At 36.8% G+C, this 22321-nt stretch overlaps 2 protein-coding genes and 1 long non-coding RNA gene across 5 annotated transcripts; 2 read left to right on the plus strand and 1 right to left on the minus strand.

The window, feature by feature from the left end:
* Positions 1 to 1836: 1836 nt before the first annotated feature.
* Positions 1837 to 3757, plus strand: LOC124185949 (probable 28S ribosomal protein S6, mitochondrial). The gene is made up of 4 exons (XM_046577206.1): positions 1837 to 2024; positions 2251 to 2390; positions 2566 to 2727; positions 2813 to 3757. Exons 1-4 carry the CDS (start codon positions 1980 to 1982, stop codon positions 2907 to 2909), a joined length of 444 nt encoding a protein of 147 aa, XP_046433162.1. The 5' UTR covers positions 1837 to 1979; the 3' UTR covers positions 2910 to 3757.
* A 122-nt stretch (positions 3758 to 3879) lies between these two features.
* On the minus strand, positions 3880 to 16877 carry LOC124185948 (myophilin). 2 transcript variants are annotated; one of them, XM_046577203.1, is made up of 4 exons: positions 16653 to 16877; positions 4767 to 4903; positions 4445 to 4649; positions 3880 to 4325 (listed from the first exon to the last, which is right to left on the minus strand). In XM_046577203.1, the coding sequence occupies exons 1-4, from the start codon at positions 16704 to 16706 to the stop codon at positions 4155 to 4157; spliced, it is 567 nt and encodes a 188-aa protein (XP_046433159.1). In that variant the 5' UTR covers positions 16707 to 16877; the 3' UTR covers positions 3880 to 4154. The 2 variants fall into 2 exon arrangements, with proteins under 2 accessions (XP_046433159.1, XP_046433161.1); XM_046577205.1 differs by lacking the exon at positions 16653 to 16877 and adding an exon at positions 13753 to 13896.
* Positions 16878 to 19170: 2293 nt separating this feature from the next.
* Positions 19171 to 21878, plus strand: LOC124185950. Of its 2 annotated transcripts, XR_006871510.1 has the most exons (4): positions 19171 to 19249; positions 20095 to 20385; positions 20480 to 20588; positions 21184 to 21878. It is a non-coding gene; the product is annotated as an uncharacterized LOC124185950 (long non-coding RNA). The 2 variants fall into 2 exon arrangements; XR_006871509.1 differs by lacking the exon at positions 19171 to 19249 and having other exon boundaries at positions 19828 to 20385.
* Positions 21879 to 22321: the final 443 nt, after the last annotated feature.

The raw sequence follows: 22321 nt of genomic DNA on the forward strand, positions 1-22321 counted from the left end.
TACTAGAACTTATACATACATATTTACATTGGCAATTCTATGTATGTTCAATAGGGTGGTCCTTGTTTAGGATGTTGACGAATTTTTACCGCCCCATCACGGAAATGAATTTCAAATAATTTAAAAAGAGTCGCCAAATTTTTTCAGATTCTTACAGCAAGTCTGAGATAGCCCGCATTGTGATCGAAGTTTCTTATGGAAGTGACACGAGAAAAGATTTTTTTCGCACTATATATTTTATCGTGAAAGTAATAATGTTCCAAAAAATCTGTAACTGCGAGGTTTTATTCGGCAGTATTGATGCTATATGAAAAAAATTATACACAGCGTCGTACGAGGCAATCTAGACGAATTGCACTTCCTCTGAATAAAAAAAAAAAAAGGCAGGTTTCGAGGTTGTGCAATTCGTCTAGATTGCATGGTACGATGATGTGTATTTTTTCCCAGATAGTAGCATTAATTCTCACCAAAACCTCGCGGTTACAGATTATTTCGAACATTATTACTCTTGCAATAAAATATATACTGAGAAAAAAAGTTTTACCCGTGTTCATTTCCATAAGAAACTTCGACCACAATGCGGACTATCTTAGAGTTGATGTAAGAATCTGAAGAAATTAGGCGATTGTTTTCGAATTATTTAAAGTTGATTTCGGGGATGGTCTGGCAAAAATTGAATAAACCTGAATAAGAACCACTCTAATGTTCAATCGCCTGCATTTATGCAATCTGGGATACATTTTCACCCCTCGACTTTGTTTCAAACTCCACGATTCGTTGGTGAGTGAAGAGTGTCGGCGAATCGTGAAAAATGAGATAAATGTCGATCGGTAAAATTTACTTTCAGTTGCCTGAATGCTGGCGGACTTTGGTATGTCTACGGTAATGATCATTAATAGGTTTCCAGTGGCTCACTATTTTTTTTTTTTTTTTTTTGGGAATTTAATTTGGAACGAGTTTTCTTTCTAAGTAAATTTTATGTGCCAATGATTAGCAACGCACGTCACAGGAGAAACGAACGATACGTTGATCATAGGCACATAAAATTTCCATAGAAGGAAAACTTGTTTCAGTTATGACTCCAAAAATATAGTTAGCAACTGGAAACCCATTAATGAACATTATCTATATATTTTCACACTCCAGAGTTTGACTTTATCCTCTCGTTAACTGTACAACCAGCTGTCTATCACGAGCCACCCTCGAAATATTCGTAATGCGAATGGCTCCTGAATTCTGATTGGATATGATGAAATTTCAGAATTCATAACGATGGATATAATGTCAGGTGATTACTAGCGATTGGCGTCGAACGAACTCGATGGGAGAAATTCGAGGGATCGGTGAAAATAATTTTATCCTAAAAAATATCTTCGATCAAACCGTCGTACGACTTGACAACCAGCAAAACATTATCGTAGACCGTCATTGATCCAAATTAGGTCAGAGTGTCTCAAAAAGTTAGAATTTCTAAATGTAGAATTTTTTGATGCAGTAATATTATTTTATAATACAATCTTCTATGTTTCTAGAAAGTTTTTGAAATTTTGGCATTCAGAATTCTATCGCAAACTGAAATTTTGCAAATTCTTGAAACCCTGCGACAGAATTTTATCATCCATCAAATATATGCGTTAATTCCAACTTGAAATCGGTTATCGGAAAATTTCTAACTCTACTTGTAAGACACTTATCGAGAAAAAAAATATCGGAACCAATTCTCAGACGTTCGAATTTCAAACTTCACGCTTAATATCGATTCCGTAAATATTTTTCCGCCGCGCTGCTAAATGGCGCCACAACACAGGATCCGTTTAAAAGTTCAGTTGATGGTGGTCGTGGTCGACGCGAGTGTGGTTGGCAGCACTGATCAATACCGAATTCGTTTCGGCGTTTCGGAGTACACAAGGATTTCATTCGGACGGATTGTCGTAATTTTTCTGATTCCGCGCGAGAATTAAACCTGGAAAGTCTCCGAAATGCCGACATACGAACTGGCGATGCTCCTTCGCGTCATGCCAAAGGTCTGTTGTGGCTAACTTCGACTATTTCTGCTTAACATAACCTAATACTTAGCCAACCGCAACATAACCTACAACTTTGAATAAACATTCATGTTGCGAATTTGTGCTTTTTGTGCAGAATTCTTAGTTATCAGCGTCGATTATGCTGTGAAATTATTCACAATATAACTCGGAACTTGGAATTATCCACGTCGGTTGAGTCGTGAAATTATTTTTGTTCTTGCAGACCGATATCGTGTCGACTCTGAAGAGGACGGCGAACACAATCTTCAGCACCGGAGGCATAATCCGGAAAATCGACAGTCTGGGGTTCAAGAAGATGCCGTTTAAGACAAGTGCTCACAGTTTGGTGCACAGAGAGGCAAAGTATGAGAAAAATATCGAACCCAGCGAAGAAAGTGTCGAGAGCAGGAGACGGGCGTACATTCTCAAACGAGGAAAACAGCGTCGCCGTCTTTGTTCCGACACTTTTTTCGGCTATACCGTAAATATCCTTGAATAACACACGATCACTATCGACGTCGGTAATCTATTCTTGCAGCTATTTCATCATTTATTTTGATGCCCCGCCGTCGAAGATCTTTGACTTAGACGAGGCGTTTGGCAGAGACGTGGATGTCGTCAGGAGGCGCATTTACAAACAAGATAGCGAGCCACCCGAACCCTGCACTCTGGCTGATGAGATAAAGCCACCGCCTTATAGGTGAGAAGCTGAGCGAAAGAGAATGCGAGAATCTTTCATCGTCGCAGACTTCTGATTGAGAAAAAAATGTTTGCTTCGTTTTCAGGAGCGAGGTACAGAAAATGCTGGAAATGGCTAAGAAGGCAAAGAAACCACAGTTCAGTTACAACACTGGCTTGGATTATTATCCATTCCAGAAATAAAATTTTTCAACAACTTATCCCCTTGAACCGGTGATACTCGTCTATGAAAAACGTAATTTTTTGTACATAAATGTTGTACACGTTGTAATTCTGATTGTGTACGTGACCGTAGAATATATTTATTACGCATAAAGTCGAGGTCCCTGATATGTCTTGAAATTATTTGTTTTATCAACTGCTCGCATAGTCGTTGGTATCTGAACGTTACGCGCATTGCTATGATATTCTGTACACCTTCGAAAAAACGATTTCTCTCTTATCGTCGAATTTTTCAGAAATTTCGCAACGTGCAACAAGTGTGAAAAAAATAATATCAGTTGATAAAAATAATGTTACCGTCGATTTTTAAGAGTACTTAGTTTCTCTGCAAGTATGGAATGAACGCAATTCCCAATTTTCATTTCGCATTTTCAATCTATAGTTTGATTTATTAATCTATAATCTTTCTTAATACATTATTAAAAGTTACATCTGATAATAGTATATATAACCACCAAAAAAGAGTTTGTACAAAATACTTGGTAAATAATCTTTCTATCTTATTTATAGTGTATAGTATGATTATCATATAACATAATAATCGTTATTATATTATTAATAATAATAATAATGGCAACATTATTATCTTCGTTTATCATGAATATCTCCTCGCGTTAGAGAATCCAACGAGAACGTAAAGCGACTTGGAAGATTTTTGCAACGCGTAAATTTTAAATTAAAAAACCAAATTACTTGAAACGCAATCGTCACTTCCGTAATCGTTAATTGTTGTTACACGCTATCGCGCGAATCGTGTCGCAAACATATTTCCGTCGTTGCCTCGTCGCGAGGAGATGAATGAAAACAAACGTGGGAAAGAAAAAGATAAAGAAATGAAGCAAAATGAAAAATTTCGTGAAACGTTGCAATATTATGTTCGTCAATTTATCTTAAGTAAACTTGAATAGCGATTGCGAACGTCGCAGCTTCGTTGTTTGTTGTTTTTTTTTCTCGTTATCGAACCAAAGAAAAAAAAAATATATATATATATATGTATATATATATATTTAAAAATAATAAGGGAAACGAAAGAAAAGGGGAAGAAAAAAGATATGAAAGGATGTACGAAACGTTCCGTGTCCTTTGAATGTAAAATTAATCGAGTTACATGTGTGTGTGTGTGTGTGAGAGAGAGTTGTCTAATTGTAAGGCGGTTTTGGAAGTCTGAATTTTGGAAAATGTGCTCGAGCAGGATGGCGGGATGATTTACATGTGTCTTGTATTTCCAAAATTGATACCACTCTGGGTTGCTCCCTTGTTGCTACCGTATTGAAGACTTATCACACCAGCACCAGCCTTGAGCTGTTCGTCGCTAAAGTTTCGCACGTTCTTGTCAGCCTCTTTCGGCCCGATGCTCGGTTTGCCGTAATTTCCAGCCTGAGGTAAAAATGAAGATAAATTTATTCTTTATTTATTTATTTTTTTTTATGTATTTTTCAAGCGACGCCTATTCTCAAAATCTTTGTCAAGAAAAAAAAATAAAATTATCCACCCACCTTGCGGCCTAGCGATTGAAGACAGATTACGACAGAGTTTAAATTTTGTCTTTCCCATAGATCGACGGTCTGAAATGTTTCCTGGGCCGGTACTCCCAGAGCTCTTGCATTTTCCAAAAACGCGTTTATGTTCTCCATACACTTGAAAGCTAGCCCGGTGTTGTTTATCTTCTTAACCGATCCCTCCTTGATGCTGTTCACCAATCTGCGAAATTAAATTTATTTATTTATTTTTTTGTTTTTTTTTTTTTTCTTCGATTTCAAATTATTTCAACTCAAAATTTCGAGACGAGTTTCGAAGCCTGAGTTTAAAAGCTCTCACCTGCAGAGGAGAGTTCCGTCCTTGAGGGTTTCGTAAAAATTGTCCATGTCTCCGCTCGTGTTTATGTCCTCGCCGGTTATTGTTTTTATCCATTCTAAACTCTCCTGGGCCAATTCCTCGCTGTATTTACTGTTTATCTGAAAACAGAAAGAAAAATAAAAAAAATCGTTTTAAAATTGACGGTCAAATATCGTGTCGATACTTAGGCTAAGAACGTGTAATGGAAAATCGATTTTCAATAGTAAAAAAAAAAAAAGAAAATTGTCAAATCTTCATTAAAATCGTACACATTTAGGCGGTTATATATTTTTTTCTCGTTCGTATATTGATAATCGACCAAGAAAATTGATACGTAAATAAAATACAGATTGTTTTCTCTAAAAATAATATACTTTACTCTGCATACGTATTGCATGAGTTCTAAAATCTAACCGATCTAAAACATTATCTTGTTATATACTGCCGTCCTAGTTTTGTTATTCGATATCGATCGATATCGATCGCGATTGCTACATATTTTTTATTTTTTTTCTATTTTATTATTCAAATTGTAACAACACTCATATATATATATATATATATATACGATATCGCGACACTTTACGAGGGAATTATAGTTATCGGATTACTGGATTGGCGGTTGGAATTAATCGTACCCGAAAACGAAATATTTTTTTTCTTTTTTCTTTTTTTTTTTTTTTTCCTTTTCTCCCGCATCATGGGGAAAAATTCACAGAAACGTTATTTCACAGGTATAATTTAACGAAGGATATTTCGCGGAAAGAATTCGTTGGCCCCGTGAACGACGTCAAAAGATATATTATGCCAACGGCTGCATTCCATCGAGCATGACTCATATTCCCAGACGGTGACATCACGTGGCAAAATCGATGACGAGTTACATTTTACAAGAATCCTTGAGAACGTCGTTGCTGTCTTTTAATGAATATCACGCTTGATACAACTGGAATAAATTATAAATATTTTAATTACATTTTGCGGAATGAAATCGCCAATATTGACGATATTTTCATCGGTGTAATTGTGAAAATGATGAATTCCGTTGGATATTTATCGTTTATAGTTATAAACAACAAATGAATAAATCTTGATATTCCCGCACGTAAATCGGCAAATTTCTACGAGGTACGAATTTAGGAACGTGTCGAGCAAACTTGACGTTATAATTTTTAAGAAAATATATATATATATATATATATAAATATATACACAAATTTCAAAGAAAGAAGAGGAGGGGTAAAATTATTACGAAATTTTTAGTCACATGCGATGCGCGTTTGAAAATTGAGACTTGAAGATCAACGTCACGTCCAATTTCTGCAAGAAGCAATTCACGTCTAAATCTAAACGTAAAAGTAAAATTCCTTTCAACGCGATCGAAGCATGAAATTGCGGTTTACCGAGCCGTAAAATTCTCTACGACATTTTGACACCGCCTTTGACCTTACAGGCAGAATGGCGAAACAACCATCCGGTTATCTTTAAAAACAGCGACTATAAATATGCATGAATATAATAATGCGTAAAATCGACTAACCTCATTGTCAAAGATTATAATTAATTAATTAGTTCGCGGTTGTTTGACGATAATGCCAAATCCGTTTCTTAATGAAAATTATTACGAAATTCACTTGGCGGTGTAAAAAGAAAAAAAAAATCGTTTTCATATTCGTTTCTTTTTCAAAAATTAGTAAAATTAGTAATACAAAAAAAAACAAAAAAAAAAAAACGAGAATTTCTACATCAGCTCCAAGTACTGAAAAAATGTTTTTTCTTCTCTACTACTATTTTTTTTTTTTTTTTTTTATTTTTCATTGTTTCCACCCTGATAGTCAAAAGTTTTATTAAGCGAGTAGTTCGGCGGATGTTCTCATAATATGCGGTCAGACATTCGCGTTATCAGGAACCGAGCAAGTCAGACCGACGTTTTTATTCCTGACGCAATCCGCTCTCCTCAGCTTTTCGCGATTTCGCTTGCATACGTTTTTGCTATTGTTATTATTATTTTCACCGTCAGCATTACGTGTACATATTTAATGAAAGACACGTGCGTTTATGCACATATACATGTTGCGCGTGTTGGAAGAAATTCCGAATGATAAGGCTAACTGAAATATGTTACATAATTCCCGCGATATGAATTAATCGTTATTTATGTACATATGTGTATGTATATATATATATAAACGCAATGCAGATGTAGTATCAATTAATAATAAATTAACGATTATCTTATCGTAAGTAAAGCGATTATATTTAAAACACTTTTTTTTTTTTCTTTTCATATCCTTACACGTAAATAATATAGTAACGGATCGATAAATTACGGTAAAGTTTGAAGGAAATTGATTCATTTTTTTTTTTTTTTTTTTCAACTATTCCCTCGTTGTTACACTCAACCAGCTGAATTCTGTATAATATCATAATATTTAAAAACTGATATTCAAAGTTGCCGGATTTGTATAAGGGAAGATATTAAATACTCGGTTGGATACTTTCGACGAAGTTGCGAGATATTTAATATAAACGCAACGTCGCGTTTGGATAACATTAAACCTGCCTTAGGAGAATCGCTACGTAGTATATCAAATATGTGCGTACGTACATAAATAAAATATGTGGAAATTCAGTCCCAATAACGATTGGAGAAAAAAAAAAGTGTCTCGATCCGATATAAGCGAAAGTCAAATTTTCGTATAACGTGGAGAATTTTATTTTATATCTAAAAATGTTACGGCAAGCGTGTTTTTAATTAAAACAAACTTTCTGGCAACTGTAATATTATCAAAAGACAGCTACAGATATATGTTATGCATATATACATATGTATACATGTATATGTATGTATACTATGCGTGATAATAAAACATTTTTATACTCACTGTATAATTAATTTTATCGCGATACTTGTAATTTTATTTCTTTTCGTTGGATCGTGGATAGAAAATTGATGAATTTATATGCATACGTACAAACGTATAATCTTCGTTTTATTACTTGGTCAAGAATTTGAAACACTATCGGTGTAGCGTCGATTCTTCATTTATATTGATTCGCGAGTATATTAACGCATATAATATATCCATGTAACGTTCTTAAGACTGTATAAAATAGGAATAATAAAAAGTAAGATGAAATAATGAAGAGTGAATAAATCCCGGGATTTCGTAATCGACGTTTTCGAAAATTTCATCGAAACTCCGCGTAAAAAGTCACAGCGATAACGATAAACACGCGTCATTATACTCTCGGCTGTAAATGCATCGTCGGATTTTTGTATAACCTGCTGTTAAAAAAAACGGCATTAACTATGATATTGAAATTTTTATACCCTTCGACGTGCCACGCGGCCTAAGATATTATACTTTTTATACACTCAACTGCGTGCCGTCGACTGATGCATCCGAACGCGATAAACTCTACGCATATCCATGTATATGGGTTCGTATGTAGGTGTATGTAAAGTATAAACATGTGTCGTGGTGGTGTTAAGAGCAAAATAAAAAAAAAAAGAAACGAAAAATCCAAGTGGAATTTCTCCTGACGTCATTTTGCGGTAATAAACCGTCGGAAAACTCTGTACACACGATATCCGATTTGTGCAATATTGAAATTTCAATGGAATTTTTCTCTGCTTTCGGTTTCCCTTTATCTTATTTTTTTTTTTTCTTATCGTTCGAGACGCGGTATTAATATCATTCCAAGTCTCCTTATCACCTTCGTACAAGTGAATTTATCGTGTCATTCAATATGTAACGTGTTATATATGTCAGGTATGTATATAGTTCGTGCCTCGGAGAATTTCGGCGTTGCCTTATCGGTTGAAATTTATTGATATAAATGTACCATATGTACGTACATACGTACATGCAAGCAGAGTATATACGACGACACGGTGTTCAGATTATATTATAATCGAATACCTGCTTTATATGTATGGTCGGAAATTGTTTTCGCGAAAAGACTTGATTCCAATTAAATTTTGCGTGAAAAACTGGGTCGCGAACGTGACAGGTATACGCAATGCATTACGAGAGTAAATAATAAAGATTTTAAATATCGTCCGATAAGAATAAAGATCCGCGAAAAAAAATTCAAGCTGGATGAAAAAGAAACGATCGACGAGGTTAATTGAAAAGGGCCGCAAGTAACGTTGCTTTTTTCTTTTTCTTTTCGGTAAACATTCGCCTTTGCGCATAAATATTTTCCTAAGAAATTTGTTTTGAAAAATAAAACGACACTTTTACAACACTTTTCTTTTTTTTTTTAGACTTTTATTCGACGACGCTCAAGACGTTAGCATTCGGTTATAATGTGTGCGGAAATCGGAAACGTCCAAAGTGTAATCAAGTTTATTACTCGAAAATTATTGATTGTATAAAAAAAAAAAAAAAAATTACATGTAATACGTAATTGGCTCGAGTTGAGAGACTCTAAAGATCTCTCTCTCTCGTTGATGCTGGGTCGAGGCAGTCGAGTTTGCGGTCTCGGATCTCGAGAAGTCCGTAAAAGGAGCTAAACGGACCTCCCGGTATGTATAAGGTACGTGTAATGACACATACGCGTGATTCAAACGTTAAGTGTCTTCACATACACGCTTGTTGCTTTTACGCTAGTATGCTTCGGGCATTAATTTACACAGGGTTCAGGCGTCGCATATATATTTACATATATATGTATTATTACGTATATGTGGGTACAATTCTATTTGTGTGGTTGTTATCCCGAGTGTAAAATCGTTGACCCACATGCAACAAATCGTTTCGTGTTTAAATACGTACGTGTCCATGTATTGAAAAAAGAAAAAAAAAAAAAAACTCGGTCATTCGGTGGCATCATCGTTGCTGATGTCTTTAACTCTCGTGACGCGATGTACGTATATATATATATGTATGTATATATATGGAATTGATTTGGATTTTACACATACGTACAACGTACGTGTGTACGCGTGACTTGATTGAACGAGAACGAGATCCTAATTCGGTTAATAATTCACCTGCATTTACGCTACATAACGCAATACTGACACGAATCGTCTCGCGATCGTTGATACGACGCGAATCAACAGTTTCGTAACAGGAATTCATCGCGGCTTTGGATCGTTTTAGATCCTTATTAGGACACGATTTTTTTTACGAGTATGCAAACTGGTCCGATCGCACGGTCTTGTTTTTTGTTATATTACCTATCGCGTAGTGTTATAATCACTGTCTGAAGGGTAAAATTGCGAGACAATGAAATTTTTTTTTAACGAGATTCAAAAGGTTCGATGAATGGTTCGTCGGTCGATCGAGTTACCGTTGAATGTCGATACCTTTTTGATGATTTCTTTAGCAACTTGACGAATCGTTTGGTCGTATCTGACAAGTAATTGAAAGAAAAATTTTTAACACTAAAATCATTGACAGGGACTTGGAAATATAAGCTTCTTTCGATTTATTTATGCGATATTGTACACAATGCGACTGTTTGGGAATAAGAATAAATAACCAAAGAATATCGACATTTAACTTATCGACTTCCTGAACTTTGAAATACGTAATTTCGAAATCCACCGACAATGTTTTTAAATATACGAAGAGAGGCTTTCGCGAGGACGAAGATTAATTTTTAAAAATTCAACTTTTATGAAAATCCGAGGACGAACGTTGCCGGCTGGCAAAAAATGAAAGAAAAAGAAAAAGAAAAAAAAATCAACAAAGTAAAATTGGAGCTTGAGCGCAAGATTGAAATTTTTACGAGTTTCAACGTAACGGAATTCTCGTTTCTATATAAAATATTTCATCCGCGTATCCAGCAAGCATTATTTTCAATTTTTCGAATGTTCTTCCAACACTTTCCACAATAATGAAAAAATAAATAAACAAAAATAACGTCACTGTACATTCGTCGAGTAATCTTCGCCGAAATTTAACGACGCGATTGAATACCAATAGAATAGAATAACGCTTCTGTATCTTGAAATATGAATATTACGAAATGGTTTTTGCGGATGAAAAGACCTCCAGGCCTATCTTACAAGCTTTCATATACCTGTAATAATTCGTACACGTATGTACGTACAAATTCGAAATACTCGCACCGTTGAACGTTTAAATCTTGTGTTTGTGTGCTCGGCATATCACGAAACACATGCAATGCACTGAAACACGTCTGAAGGATACGCTTGTGAGAATCGTTTCGAATCTCTATCGGGAAAAAGAGACTTTGCCCCTCGGCCAGCCGCGCTCTCAGATAAGAAAGACGATGCTTGTTGTTATACCGGTTTCTCACTGTCTACACGTAATACAGTCTGGGATACCTCGTTCTATCTCCAGGAGCACCAGACTCGACGGAAATCCAGGGTTGAAATATATTTATTCACTGTAATCGACTCTCTTCGTTTTTATGCTGGTTGGAGATTGTAGTTTTTTTTATTTATTTATTTTTTCTATCATTCAACACGTCGTCGATTTCTTTAAATCTTGACAACGGTGTTATAAAAATTAGAGCGTTTTGTTTCTTAACATATGTCGCGATTAAACGTAGAACATAGATAATTTACTACATACATTGAGAAAAAATTCATTCGTTACGGTAACTAGAAAAATTCAGTAAAACAGGTATCGTTAAAAAAAAAAACTGTTTTAATATTGTTGGAATTACGAAAAGCGAGCTATTATCGATCCTTTTTTGGTTATTGCAACGCAAAATCAGTTTCTACTTTTTTTAGTTAAACAAGGCTTTAACGTCAATTTATTCTCGCGCGTGCATTAAATTTTCGCATCAGTTACGAGAAAATATAGCAACAGTGATCGTAAGGAGAAAGAATAGTAACGGATGCTATACTTTCCGGTAACAGCTAGAAAGCTAATTTTCATTTTCTACCTAGAACTGTATTTTGTCGATTTTGATAAAAAATGAAAATAGTTAAAGACTGAGCGGTAACAGGAAATAAAAATTTCTCTAGGTGTACGCAAACAGTTCGGCGATAACCGACGGTCGGTTATTTTCGTGTTAAATGTGATGGGAAGTTTCGCGTTAATCACCGATTATTGGTTATTAATTCGAATGAGTTCGGAGAACGCGAAACCGGGTCGAAGTAAAAAAATAAAGAAAATTAGAAAAAAAAATAGAAAGACATCGGTATATAAGCACGAAAGTCGGCTAATTATCGCGAGAAACCGAGATACGAAAACTTGTACGTCAGAAATTCGTTTAGAAACTTAATTACACGCATGTATTATAATAATATCTTCTATTCTTCGATTATCATTATATAGCTTAGCAAACATACATCTTACGTTTTAATTAGAATAATCAATTTATGTATGTACAACAACGGCCGACGAACCGCAATTCAAGATAGTAATTGTATAATTTGATACGTTGATGAAGTAGTTGGCTAATTATAAACTTGCCGCGTGAGTCAGATGAATGACTTTAACTTACGAATGGTGTTGTGTTTTTTTTTTTTTTTTTCTTCTTCATACTTCTGTTCAGCAGAAATGAAAATTAATCAAAAATCGGAATAACCGGCAGTCACAGTCACGGTATTAGAAAAAGCATGTATAAAAAAAAAAAAAAAAAAAAACACTGATTGATTTCGCGGTTACTCTTCTACAACCGAATTCGGGCAACTCTCTGTCACTGTCTTGATCGGTGGCAATGACTACTGGCCATGACTGTGTATATATATATATATGTAAACTATACAAGTTATACAGTGTATAAACGTACAAGTTTGTACAGCCGTACGCTTATAAGCACATGATGATTATTATTAAGTAAATCGTCGAGTTGGATATGAAATAGTATAATAACGATATCCGGGTGACTCATAGGGCCAGAATCCCCCCTATATGGCAAACTTCAAGTCTACACATCTATTCCTCTCTCTCTCTCTTTTTAAAATATTTTTATTTGTTATTTTCTTATTCATATATTTAATTTGTCAAGTTTTTCAACTCATTATTTCTTCATCATATTTATTGTTCCGTCTTTATTTTGTACTCCCTTTCGGTCTGTTTACCTATTTATCTATTTTTTATCTCCTTCTCTGGTCATTACTTTTCATTGTTTTTCAACCTTAATTTTAATCTACGTTGATTTGTTGTTAGTTTTGCTTATGCTTATAATTTGTTTCTACAAGCTTTCTGTATGCCGAATGAAGGGACTTGTCCTTTGCGTTGCAGATTACGCGGAAGACACCTTCCGCGAACACGAGGTTTGATCATCATTCGATAATTTTACCTCGAAGGTGAAATAACGAGGCGTAACCGCAGTCTGAGCTTACAAATTAGCTTCGTACTTTCAACGTCCGACAAATGTCGATGTGTGTACTTGCCGCATGGAAAACAGGAAGTCTGTCTAATCAGTATTATGGCTCTGTGCTGTGTGTACAATGCACACCTTAATGTGTATAATGTGTTTAATGTGTACGAAGAGCCGCTTTGTCGACGTCGGACTAATTGCTAATTACCGTTTCACCTCGGACGTTGATTAAATGTAACGAAAGGTTTAACCGGCCATCGTACATTTTCGCCAAATTATTTTTATCGCGGCTTATAAATATATACGTATACATATATATATATTTATTATATATTTACGTCGGAAACTCTTTGCACGCTTAAGTGCTCTTATCTTTTAAACTGTTAGTAATTAAATTCAGCAGGTGCGACGGTAAATAAATTATCCTGACACAAAGAGAAGGACGAAAAGAATCGGTACTAACCGCGGCGAAATAATTTTTAGCAAGTAAATAAATCAAGCTTATATGGATAGACACTGTGGAACAATTGTTGTACGAGTTACAAGTTTGCGGTGATGGAAAATGATTCGATATATCATTTCGCGGCTTAATTCCTCCGCGAACGGAAATTGTCGCAAATACATGCACGTTTGTACGTAAAAAGTTGAATCGACGAGGTAACGAACAGATCGGACGTGATTAATAAACCGCAAATGGAAAACGACTTACTTTTCTCGACGCCATGCTTACGTCAAAGTTTCTCGAATATACGTAATTACGTTTGCGATATCTACGATGTATCAGCGACGATGTTGGCAATTCAACCGAACTACACCTCTTTGAGGAAATAGGCAATCGTACTGCAGTATTTCGCGATTTTAGCTATCTTTATATTCGCAGATTGCGTATCTTTGACACGACGCACACATGCAACACCTTACATACGACAAACATTGTGCGAGCGACATGCGATTAGATTTACCGATTTAACGCTCGCTGGTCTATGCGATTATTTGCACCTCGCGACGCTCCGCGTTTGCGTCATTTTGTAATTCTAGAAATTATTCACGTTTCATCGGGTTATTTATTTATTTATTTTTTTTTTTAATGTTTTTTTCAGAACCGGTGAAATTGTTCCAAAGACGATAAGAAATTATCGTAATTCGTACGATATACACTGAGAAGAATTTCATTTGTTACGGTAACTGGAAAAATTCAGTAAAACAGGTATCGTTAAAAAAAAAAACTGTTTTAATATTGTTGGAATTACGAAAAACGAGCTATTATCGATCCTTTTTTGGTTATTGCAACGCAAAATCAGTTTCTGAGGTTTGATCTACTTTTTTTATTTAAACAAGGCTTTAACGTCAATTTATCGTTGCACGAGCGTTAAATTTTCGCAACAGTTGCAAGAAAATATGGCAACAGTGATCGTAATGAGAAAGAACAGTAACGGATGCTAGACTTTCCGGTAACGGCTAGAAAACTAATTTTTATTTTCTACTTAGAATTATATTTTGTCGATTTTGGTAAAAAATGAAAACAGCTGAGGACTGAGCGTTTACCGGAACTAAAAATTTCTCTGAGTGTATCGACGCTGATGTATTTAAAGTGCGGTTTTAATTCAATTACAATCAACCGATAATTTTCCCCTACGAGAATTCATCCTCGTTACGGTATTCAGGATGTGGATAAAACCGCGAAAAGTAATCTCGTTTCCACCTTTGATCCTGATAATCATAATTTCCTCTTTCAAGTATTACCGAAGTCGGGTGTTTCTTCGGAATACTTCAATCACTCCTCGATATAGCGATGACACAATATATACACATATACATATAACTAGGATTCCGTTGTAAATTTTTCTAGAAGCGATAAGCCACTCTTTAGATCTCGACTTGTAGATATAAAGATTTTATTCTCGCGATTAAATTCTCCGGCTGCAATTGGACGTCGATTACTACTGCCGGTATTATACATATAGGAAAGACTGTTAATCCTCAACCTTAATGTCGGAAACCTATCAAAAATTATCGCGGCATAATACAGCCAGACGACTGATACGCCTAATACTTGCAATAATATTCTTCGGGAATAATTTATCGATAGTCAAAATTGACCGTTTGAATGAATTTTTTTTATTTCATATTCTTGTAGATTGGAAAAAAATATTTTGGACGTATTTTTTATTTTTTCGATTGAATCAAAATTGCCATTAATATAACAGATTGAAAACTTTGAAAACTATAACATTGTGACGTCACCCATGTTAAGATATATCTATATATATATATATATGAAAATCAGTGAAATTCAATCACCTATGACATGAAAAATTATCGTTCTTAACGAAAAACAAAAAATACGTCCTCGTTATTTTGGCTTGCACTGATTTGTGCACCCCTAAAAATGGAAAAAAAAAAAATTTAATTCAAATACTCAATCGAAAATCGCATTTTGCAAGCCTGTTGTTTAATCTGACGTTGAAAATAATTTGGATCATCGGCAGCCGCTCAATGAGCAGCGTTCCGCACCGTAAACGGATGAAAAAGTGTTCCATGGTCACCGGGTCTCGTACTTAAGTTACGTGCAACGAAAGTAGAATAATCCCTTTTACACGTTAATCGCAAAACTGGGTCGTCGCGAAACTCACCGGCTACCTCGCAATTAAATTATCTTCACCCGTTAATTGGCGAATTTTAAATAGCGCGGGTGGTGAATTTCTACCTTCCGGATTTCTCACATTTTCTCAATATCTCTGTCAGCTAATCACGAGAGAATTTAGCAGTTTCGCGAAACGACTGTTTTAATCTCGCGAATTTAACGTCACACCGTTCAGAAATTAAACTGCTTACTAAAGCGACTAAATGTTGATTTTATTCAAGAATCTGGTATATTTTCATTGAAAGGAAAAAAACTTTTTCATATCATATTTGATACGTACGTGTGTGAAAATTTTTAGTCATCGAATCGTAGTAAAACGTAACTATAATAACTTACGTTGCAACAATTTAAACAATCAATAAAAAGAAAACAATATTGACCAATTTTCGACCAATCATTTTTAATGTATAATAACTTACTGTCAGTTGTCTCGTAGGCCTTAATTTTTTTAGATTGAAAAATCACCTGTCCGTAAAATCAATTGAAACTCGGTATATTGTTCCCCGTCAAATATTCTGACGTACGTTTTTCAACCGTTCTTCGAGTCTTACGGGGATGCTCAAAGCCGCGAATATCGGAAAAGCACCACGTTTCTCGTGATTAAAGTCGGCACGAGGGTGAACCGGACGAATAAACCGATTTCCAAAATTTCACGGAACATGCGGTTCAAGCCGTTTGATATTGCGAGGGCGGGTGTAAAAAGCGGGAAATTGGTCCAGGAGGCGACGGAGAGTCTGGAGCCTCGGGGTATCTGGGAAATAACGATTTCTCGGTTGACCTACATTTACTCGACTACACGAGGAGCGAGTGTGCCACCCCAAATATCGGGGGTACACGGTATCCAGCATCCCGCGTTAAACGTTCCGAATAAAAAAGAATATTTTAACGATACAGCCGGAGCGATATCGAGATTTGAAATTGAGAAACGGGTGTAAAGATAACGCAGAATCGTGTCGTGTGTTCACCTTGCGTTGAGCTTCGGCGGCGAATCCGGACTTGGTTGCTCTGTTGTTAGCCATTGTTGTCGTTGTTGTTGTGTTTCTTTTTTTTGTTTTTTTTTGTTTTTTTTTTTTTTAAGCGTAGGATCAAACGGAGCGAAATAACACTGCGGTACTACGGTTAAACACTGAAAAACAGGTGATGAAACGGGTTTTACAAAGCTGCCGCTTCAACGGTCGCAACTCTACTGTTCGCCGTCAAAGGTGACAGCACCGGGCTTCCACGACTCCGTTTTCCTCCTCTTCGCAGCTCCAGCTGCGACTCGAGAGCCAATCGCGAGGATGCTTCGGACTCCCGGGTCACGTGGGAAGCGATTCGAGGCTTCGATTGGCCGCCGGTGACGTGACGGATTCAACCGCCGCCAATCGGAGTGCCGGCTGTCCTTGCCGCGAACGTAACTGTCAAAATACGAATTCAACGCTAAGGATTAACGCTGTTTAATTTTCCTGTAGATACCTATATCGTGCACGATTCAAAGGTCGCGCAAACGTAAAACGTAACCTAGATCTTCGTCTTATCGTTATTTTAAATCCAAATTTAAATTTGGATAATTATTTTCACGCGAAACTGGTTTCACTTCCCGAATTCACGTCTGTTCGTCGAATAAATTTACCATCGCGTTACGATTCCGTACGCGGAGCACGTCTCGTTACGTTGGAAATATCGTATATTTAGCCTTGTACGCGGATGGTATTGAGAAACTGTTTTCATTCCAGCAGAAAAGTCTGCAATATGTCTTAATATAGGCATGCGAACGTCGAGACGATATTACGCTTGAAAAATTCAACGTCGCGATTCGTTGCGCGCTTTTCAAACGTTCACGAAGTTTTCGTTCATTCGATCGCGTGTACTCATCGTCATTGAAATACGGAATTACTCACAAGCTTTGACCTCTTGTCGCGAGAAATGTGGTTACGTACGTAAATATAAATGAAAAATCGTCGCATTTTCAATTACTTGGCTAATTTGTAACGTTGTAGTCTGATTTCAGCGAAATTCGCGAAACTATTTAAAACGATAATAATGCGAACGGGTTATCGCTGAATTATAGGATGACTTCTCGTCACCCGTCGGTGAATTGCATATTTCAAAAAATTTCTCTCAGTATATAACCGTCTATATATATGTATAGATGTTGCGGATGCGATTAAATTATCGTAGTCTTGTATCGCGACTATATTCCTGCAGACCGTGAATCCTAACGTTACTTCCATCATGTTCAGTCCAATGTAACATGAAAATTTCATGTACCTCCGTACATATATCGTATCAATAATAATACGTGATAAGTAGCTTATACGCGGCGGAAACGTGCAGATCGAGGGCGAATAAGCAATATACACACGGACTTGTTTGTTTAGCCACGCATATATGTGTATACATATATATATATATATATATATATATATATATATATATATATATATGTATATATATATATATATATATATGTATAGTAAATTCCTGCGCATATACATGTATATACATATGGTAAATTCCCGCTGAGTGGATATATTTTTCATAATATATAACTAAATTAAAAGGCGTGCACGCAGGCCGAGCTACGCGTGTCAAGTTTCCTGCGTATAATATTCTAATCGCGGGATTGACATTCCACTTGACCGTCGGGACAAGGACGGGGTTGTTACACCAGGTTTCTCGAGGTCCAAATGCTGCATAGCAGCAGCAGCAGCAACAGCTCGTTGTTCGTTACTCGATAACGCGAGGAGAGAAAGAATGTGCGGTATATGCACGTAGGTGGTTACGTACGAGTAAAACCGAGGTAGAGAAAGAGAGAGAGAGAGAGAGAGAGAGAAAGAGGGAGGGGGCATAAATGGGTCATAGAACCCCCGTTTGGTAACGACTCTGCACCGAGAGAAATTTTTATTTCCGTTTACCGCTCGGTCTGCAACTATTTTCATTATTTACCAAAATCGACATGATATAGTTCCAGGTAGAAAATGAAAATTAGTTTTCTATCTGGTACCGGAAAGTCTAGTGTCCGTTGCTATTCTTCACCATTACGATCACTGTTGCTAGATTTTCCTGCAACTGTTGCGAAAATTTAACGCTCGTGCAACGATAAATTGACGTTAAAGCCTCGTTTAGCTAAAAGTGTAGGGTAAACCGCAGAAACTGATTTTGCGTTTCAATTACCAAAAAAGGATCGACGATAACGCAAAATGGTTAGGCGTAGCTCGTTTTTCGTAATTCCGACAATATTCAAACAGTTTTTTTAACGATACCTGTTTTACCGAATTTTTCTAGTCACTGTAACAAATGACATTTTTCTCAGTGTGCCTCGTACCCAAAGCCCGGACTTTGGTCGAGGCCTGTACAAGCCTCTGCTTCTTCTTCCACTTCCTTTCCTCCTTCCTCCTCCTCATCTTCTTCTTCTTCTTCTTCTTCTTCTTCTTCCTCCTCTCCTTTCGAAAGGAGGTAAAACTCGTTTTAAAATCTGATATATTCGCTGCCTGCAGGACGAACTCGACGACCCCGTTCGAAGAGAGGAGAAAAAAGGGGGACACGTGTCAACCGGACCCTCGGAGCGAGCATCCGAAAGGTGTGAGTTTAAGCTTACACGTATATCGATCCCGAAGGATAATCAAGCGCAGGACTACTCGTCAATATGAGTCAGAATTTGGAAGGATCGAGCAAACGAGACACCGAAGTTCGTTTAGTTCGTTGATCAAATATTCTTTCGCCTCAATATTCATCGTGGAAATATCCTTGACATTTTGCTTGTCTTTAAATAGTCCTGGAAGCTACCCTCCAATTTTTTTTCTGTCTTCCAAATATTCTATTTACAATTTCTAATAAACAACGAATATCATTCGGGGCAGTGTTTAGTTTATTTCTGCGAAATTACCAGCACTCGGTCTTACAAAGAGTACGAATTTGCACGATGTACAAACGAGCCGGTTGAGAGGCACGGTTTCGCAGCATTTCGCGAAGAAGCGGTCTCAAGGTCGAGAGAGATCCTCTGTACAGGCATCGAAGCTACGAAGCTACAATATCGTCGGTCGTTGTGCCGCAGAAAGCTGACTATATAAAGCTACGGCTTTGCCGTTACACTCGCCTCTTGTAACGTATTATAATGAACCGAGAACAAGTATGCGCGTCTCTTCGTTCTCACACTGTTATTGTTATCGCGTGTTACTTATTCGACGACAAATATTCTCCAACAGCTATGACATTATGCCTGTAATTCAATAAGGAATATTCGCCGTACCGTACGTGTAGGTGTATATACGATTATTCCTCGGAGCGTGTACGATAATCCTGAAGAAATTTAACACGTATCTTCAAATTGTTACGTTACTTGCGGAAATTGAAGTATGCCACTGATTCGTACACCACGGGTGAAGACAACTTTTGGTTTTTGAAAGTAATGGGAAAAATTTGCAGATTTCTTCTACAATACACCGTAAAGAGGGGACTTTAGCTGGGAAATGAATCATTGAGCCACGCGGTGCACATTTTTTCTTTTTCCTGACTCGCCGTTTCACGTTTTCGGCAGGTGATTTCATCCGCGGGAAACTGGCTTAAGAATTCAAGTCGAACCGTGTAAGTCACGTGGGTGCCTCACTATGGCTGAGCTGATTGTTAATGCCGATGCACATCCTGTAGACGAATGTACAGGGTGTTCAAAAAGCGTCTTTGCAGCGGCGTCGGTTCGTTATTCTCGCCGAGTGAATGGTAAACCTTTGTTAAAAAAAATAAAAAAAAAATAAAAAATCTCGATATACTTTACCGTGATAATAATTCTCATCGTTTCACTCCACGCCTCTAGAGTCTCTCTGTAAATTCTTGTATCCAGCTGTGCAAGCGAATTCCGTTAGTGGCGTAGTGGATTCACGATCTCCATTCCTCGGACTCTGTACAACGGATGATTATTATAGGTACATATAATATTTGAGAGCTTGTTTAACGGAACAATTGTACAAGTTTGCGAGGATGACTCAGTCAGTCGTTAATAAAATTGCGAAAAGTGGTACGAGATTTATTTTTAAACACACACGACGCGGATGGACTTTTACTAGATTTGTAATTGCGTTGATTGCACTGAGAAAAATTTCATTTGTTACGGTAACTGGAAAAATTCAGTAAAACAGGAATCGTTTAAAACACTGTTTGAATATTGTTGGAATTACGAAAAACGAGGTACGCGTAAACATTTTGCGCTATCGTCGATCCTTTTTTGGTAATTGTAACGCAAAATCAGTTTCTGAGGTTTAATCTACTTTTTTTAGTCAAACAAGGCTTTAACGTCAATTTATCGTTGCACGAGCATTAAATTTTCGCAACAGTTGCAAGAAAATATAGCAACAGTGATCGTAATGAGAAAGAATAGTAACGGAGACTAGACTTTCCGTAACAGCTAGAAAACTAATTTTCATTTTCTACCTGGAACTAGATTTTTCGATTTTGGTAAAAAATGAAAATAGTTACAGACTGAGCGGCAACCGGAACTAAAAATCTCTCTCATTGTAATAGGGGAAAAATGAAGAAGCGTCCGCGTCTTGTTGCTCGTCAAAATAAACTTTGCTTGTGGCGGGTCGAAGAAACATAACATAGGAGAGCGTTCGACCCTGAGAATGATCGTCGAACATCTGGCGCTTTCTGGGCTTTGAAAAAGGAACCGGAAGAGGATGGCGATCAGGAATGCCGATGCTTTTGGGGCGAGGGTGCAGATGAGCCTGATGGCCTGGTGGATGAGCAGCCTTCACGAAGAATTAGCCACGTGCCAAGGTTGGTTTAGGGTGCAGATGTTTCAGGCTCGCAATGCGGTTTACAGAAATCGTTTACTGCAGGGGCGTGCATCGGGTTCGGTTATATTGGCAAGCTGCATCGATATGCATAACGCGTTATACAAATAAATAGTCGCTGCTCTGCAAGCGAGGTAAAATCGTATGTGACGCGAGGATGATGATTATAATAGTCGATTTGGACGCCGGCTAATTTATCATATATACTATGAATTGCATAGATTATAGATATAGGTAGATAATTAAATTATTTTTTAATTATTATTAGTATTTACGTAACGATCAACTGCATTCGGAATGTGTAAGAAAAGAACCGAACGTCGCGTCGATGAGAATGTACTTCGTATGTTAATAACCGTTGCGGCAGTATCGTCGTTACTTAACAATGCAAATATTTCGCTGTAAATAATAATTTAACTTAACAGACACTTTTGCATCGTTTGGGCGTGTCGTTCTCTTGAACGAGAACAGCGCCCGCAAACAGCGTAGTGTAATACACGTTTTTTTTCGAGCTGTTTATGATATGCGTGTAACGGTGTATTTATGTACATTATATTCATCACGATGTTATTATGTATACATATTTTACAGACGTATGTATAACGATATCCTTTCAGCTACTTTGTAATAAGTACCGTAGTGTCTATCCTCTCCTTGTCGACGCCCCAGTTTCAATTATCAGTGCTTCCTGTTTCCGATGATATAATATAATAACTCTTATAGTAATATGTATGAGTGCGGTATGATCGCAGCAGGCGATATACATAAGCGAAAAGGCTCGCTGTTTATGTGCTCGTTCTTTTTTGAATTAAAAAGGAATCAAGAATCGAGCCTTTGGCCTCGAGTCGCACAGTGGCAGCATCGAT

This window comes from Neodiprion fabricii, chromosome 7 (assembly GCF_021155785.1).
Source record: "Neodiprion fabricii isolate iyNeoFabr1 chromosome 7, iyNeoFabr1.1, whole genome shotgun sequence".
Classification (NCBI taxonomy): domain Eukaryota; kingdom Metazoa; phylum Arthropoda; class Insecta; order Hymenoptera; family Diprionidae; genus Neodiprion; species Neodiprion fabricii.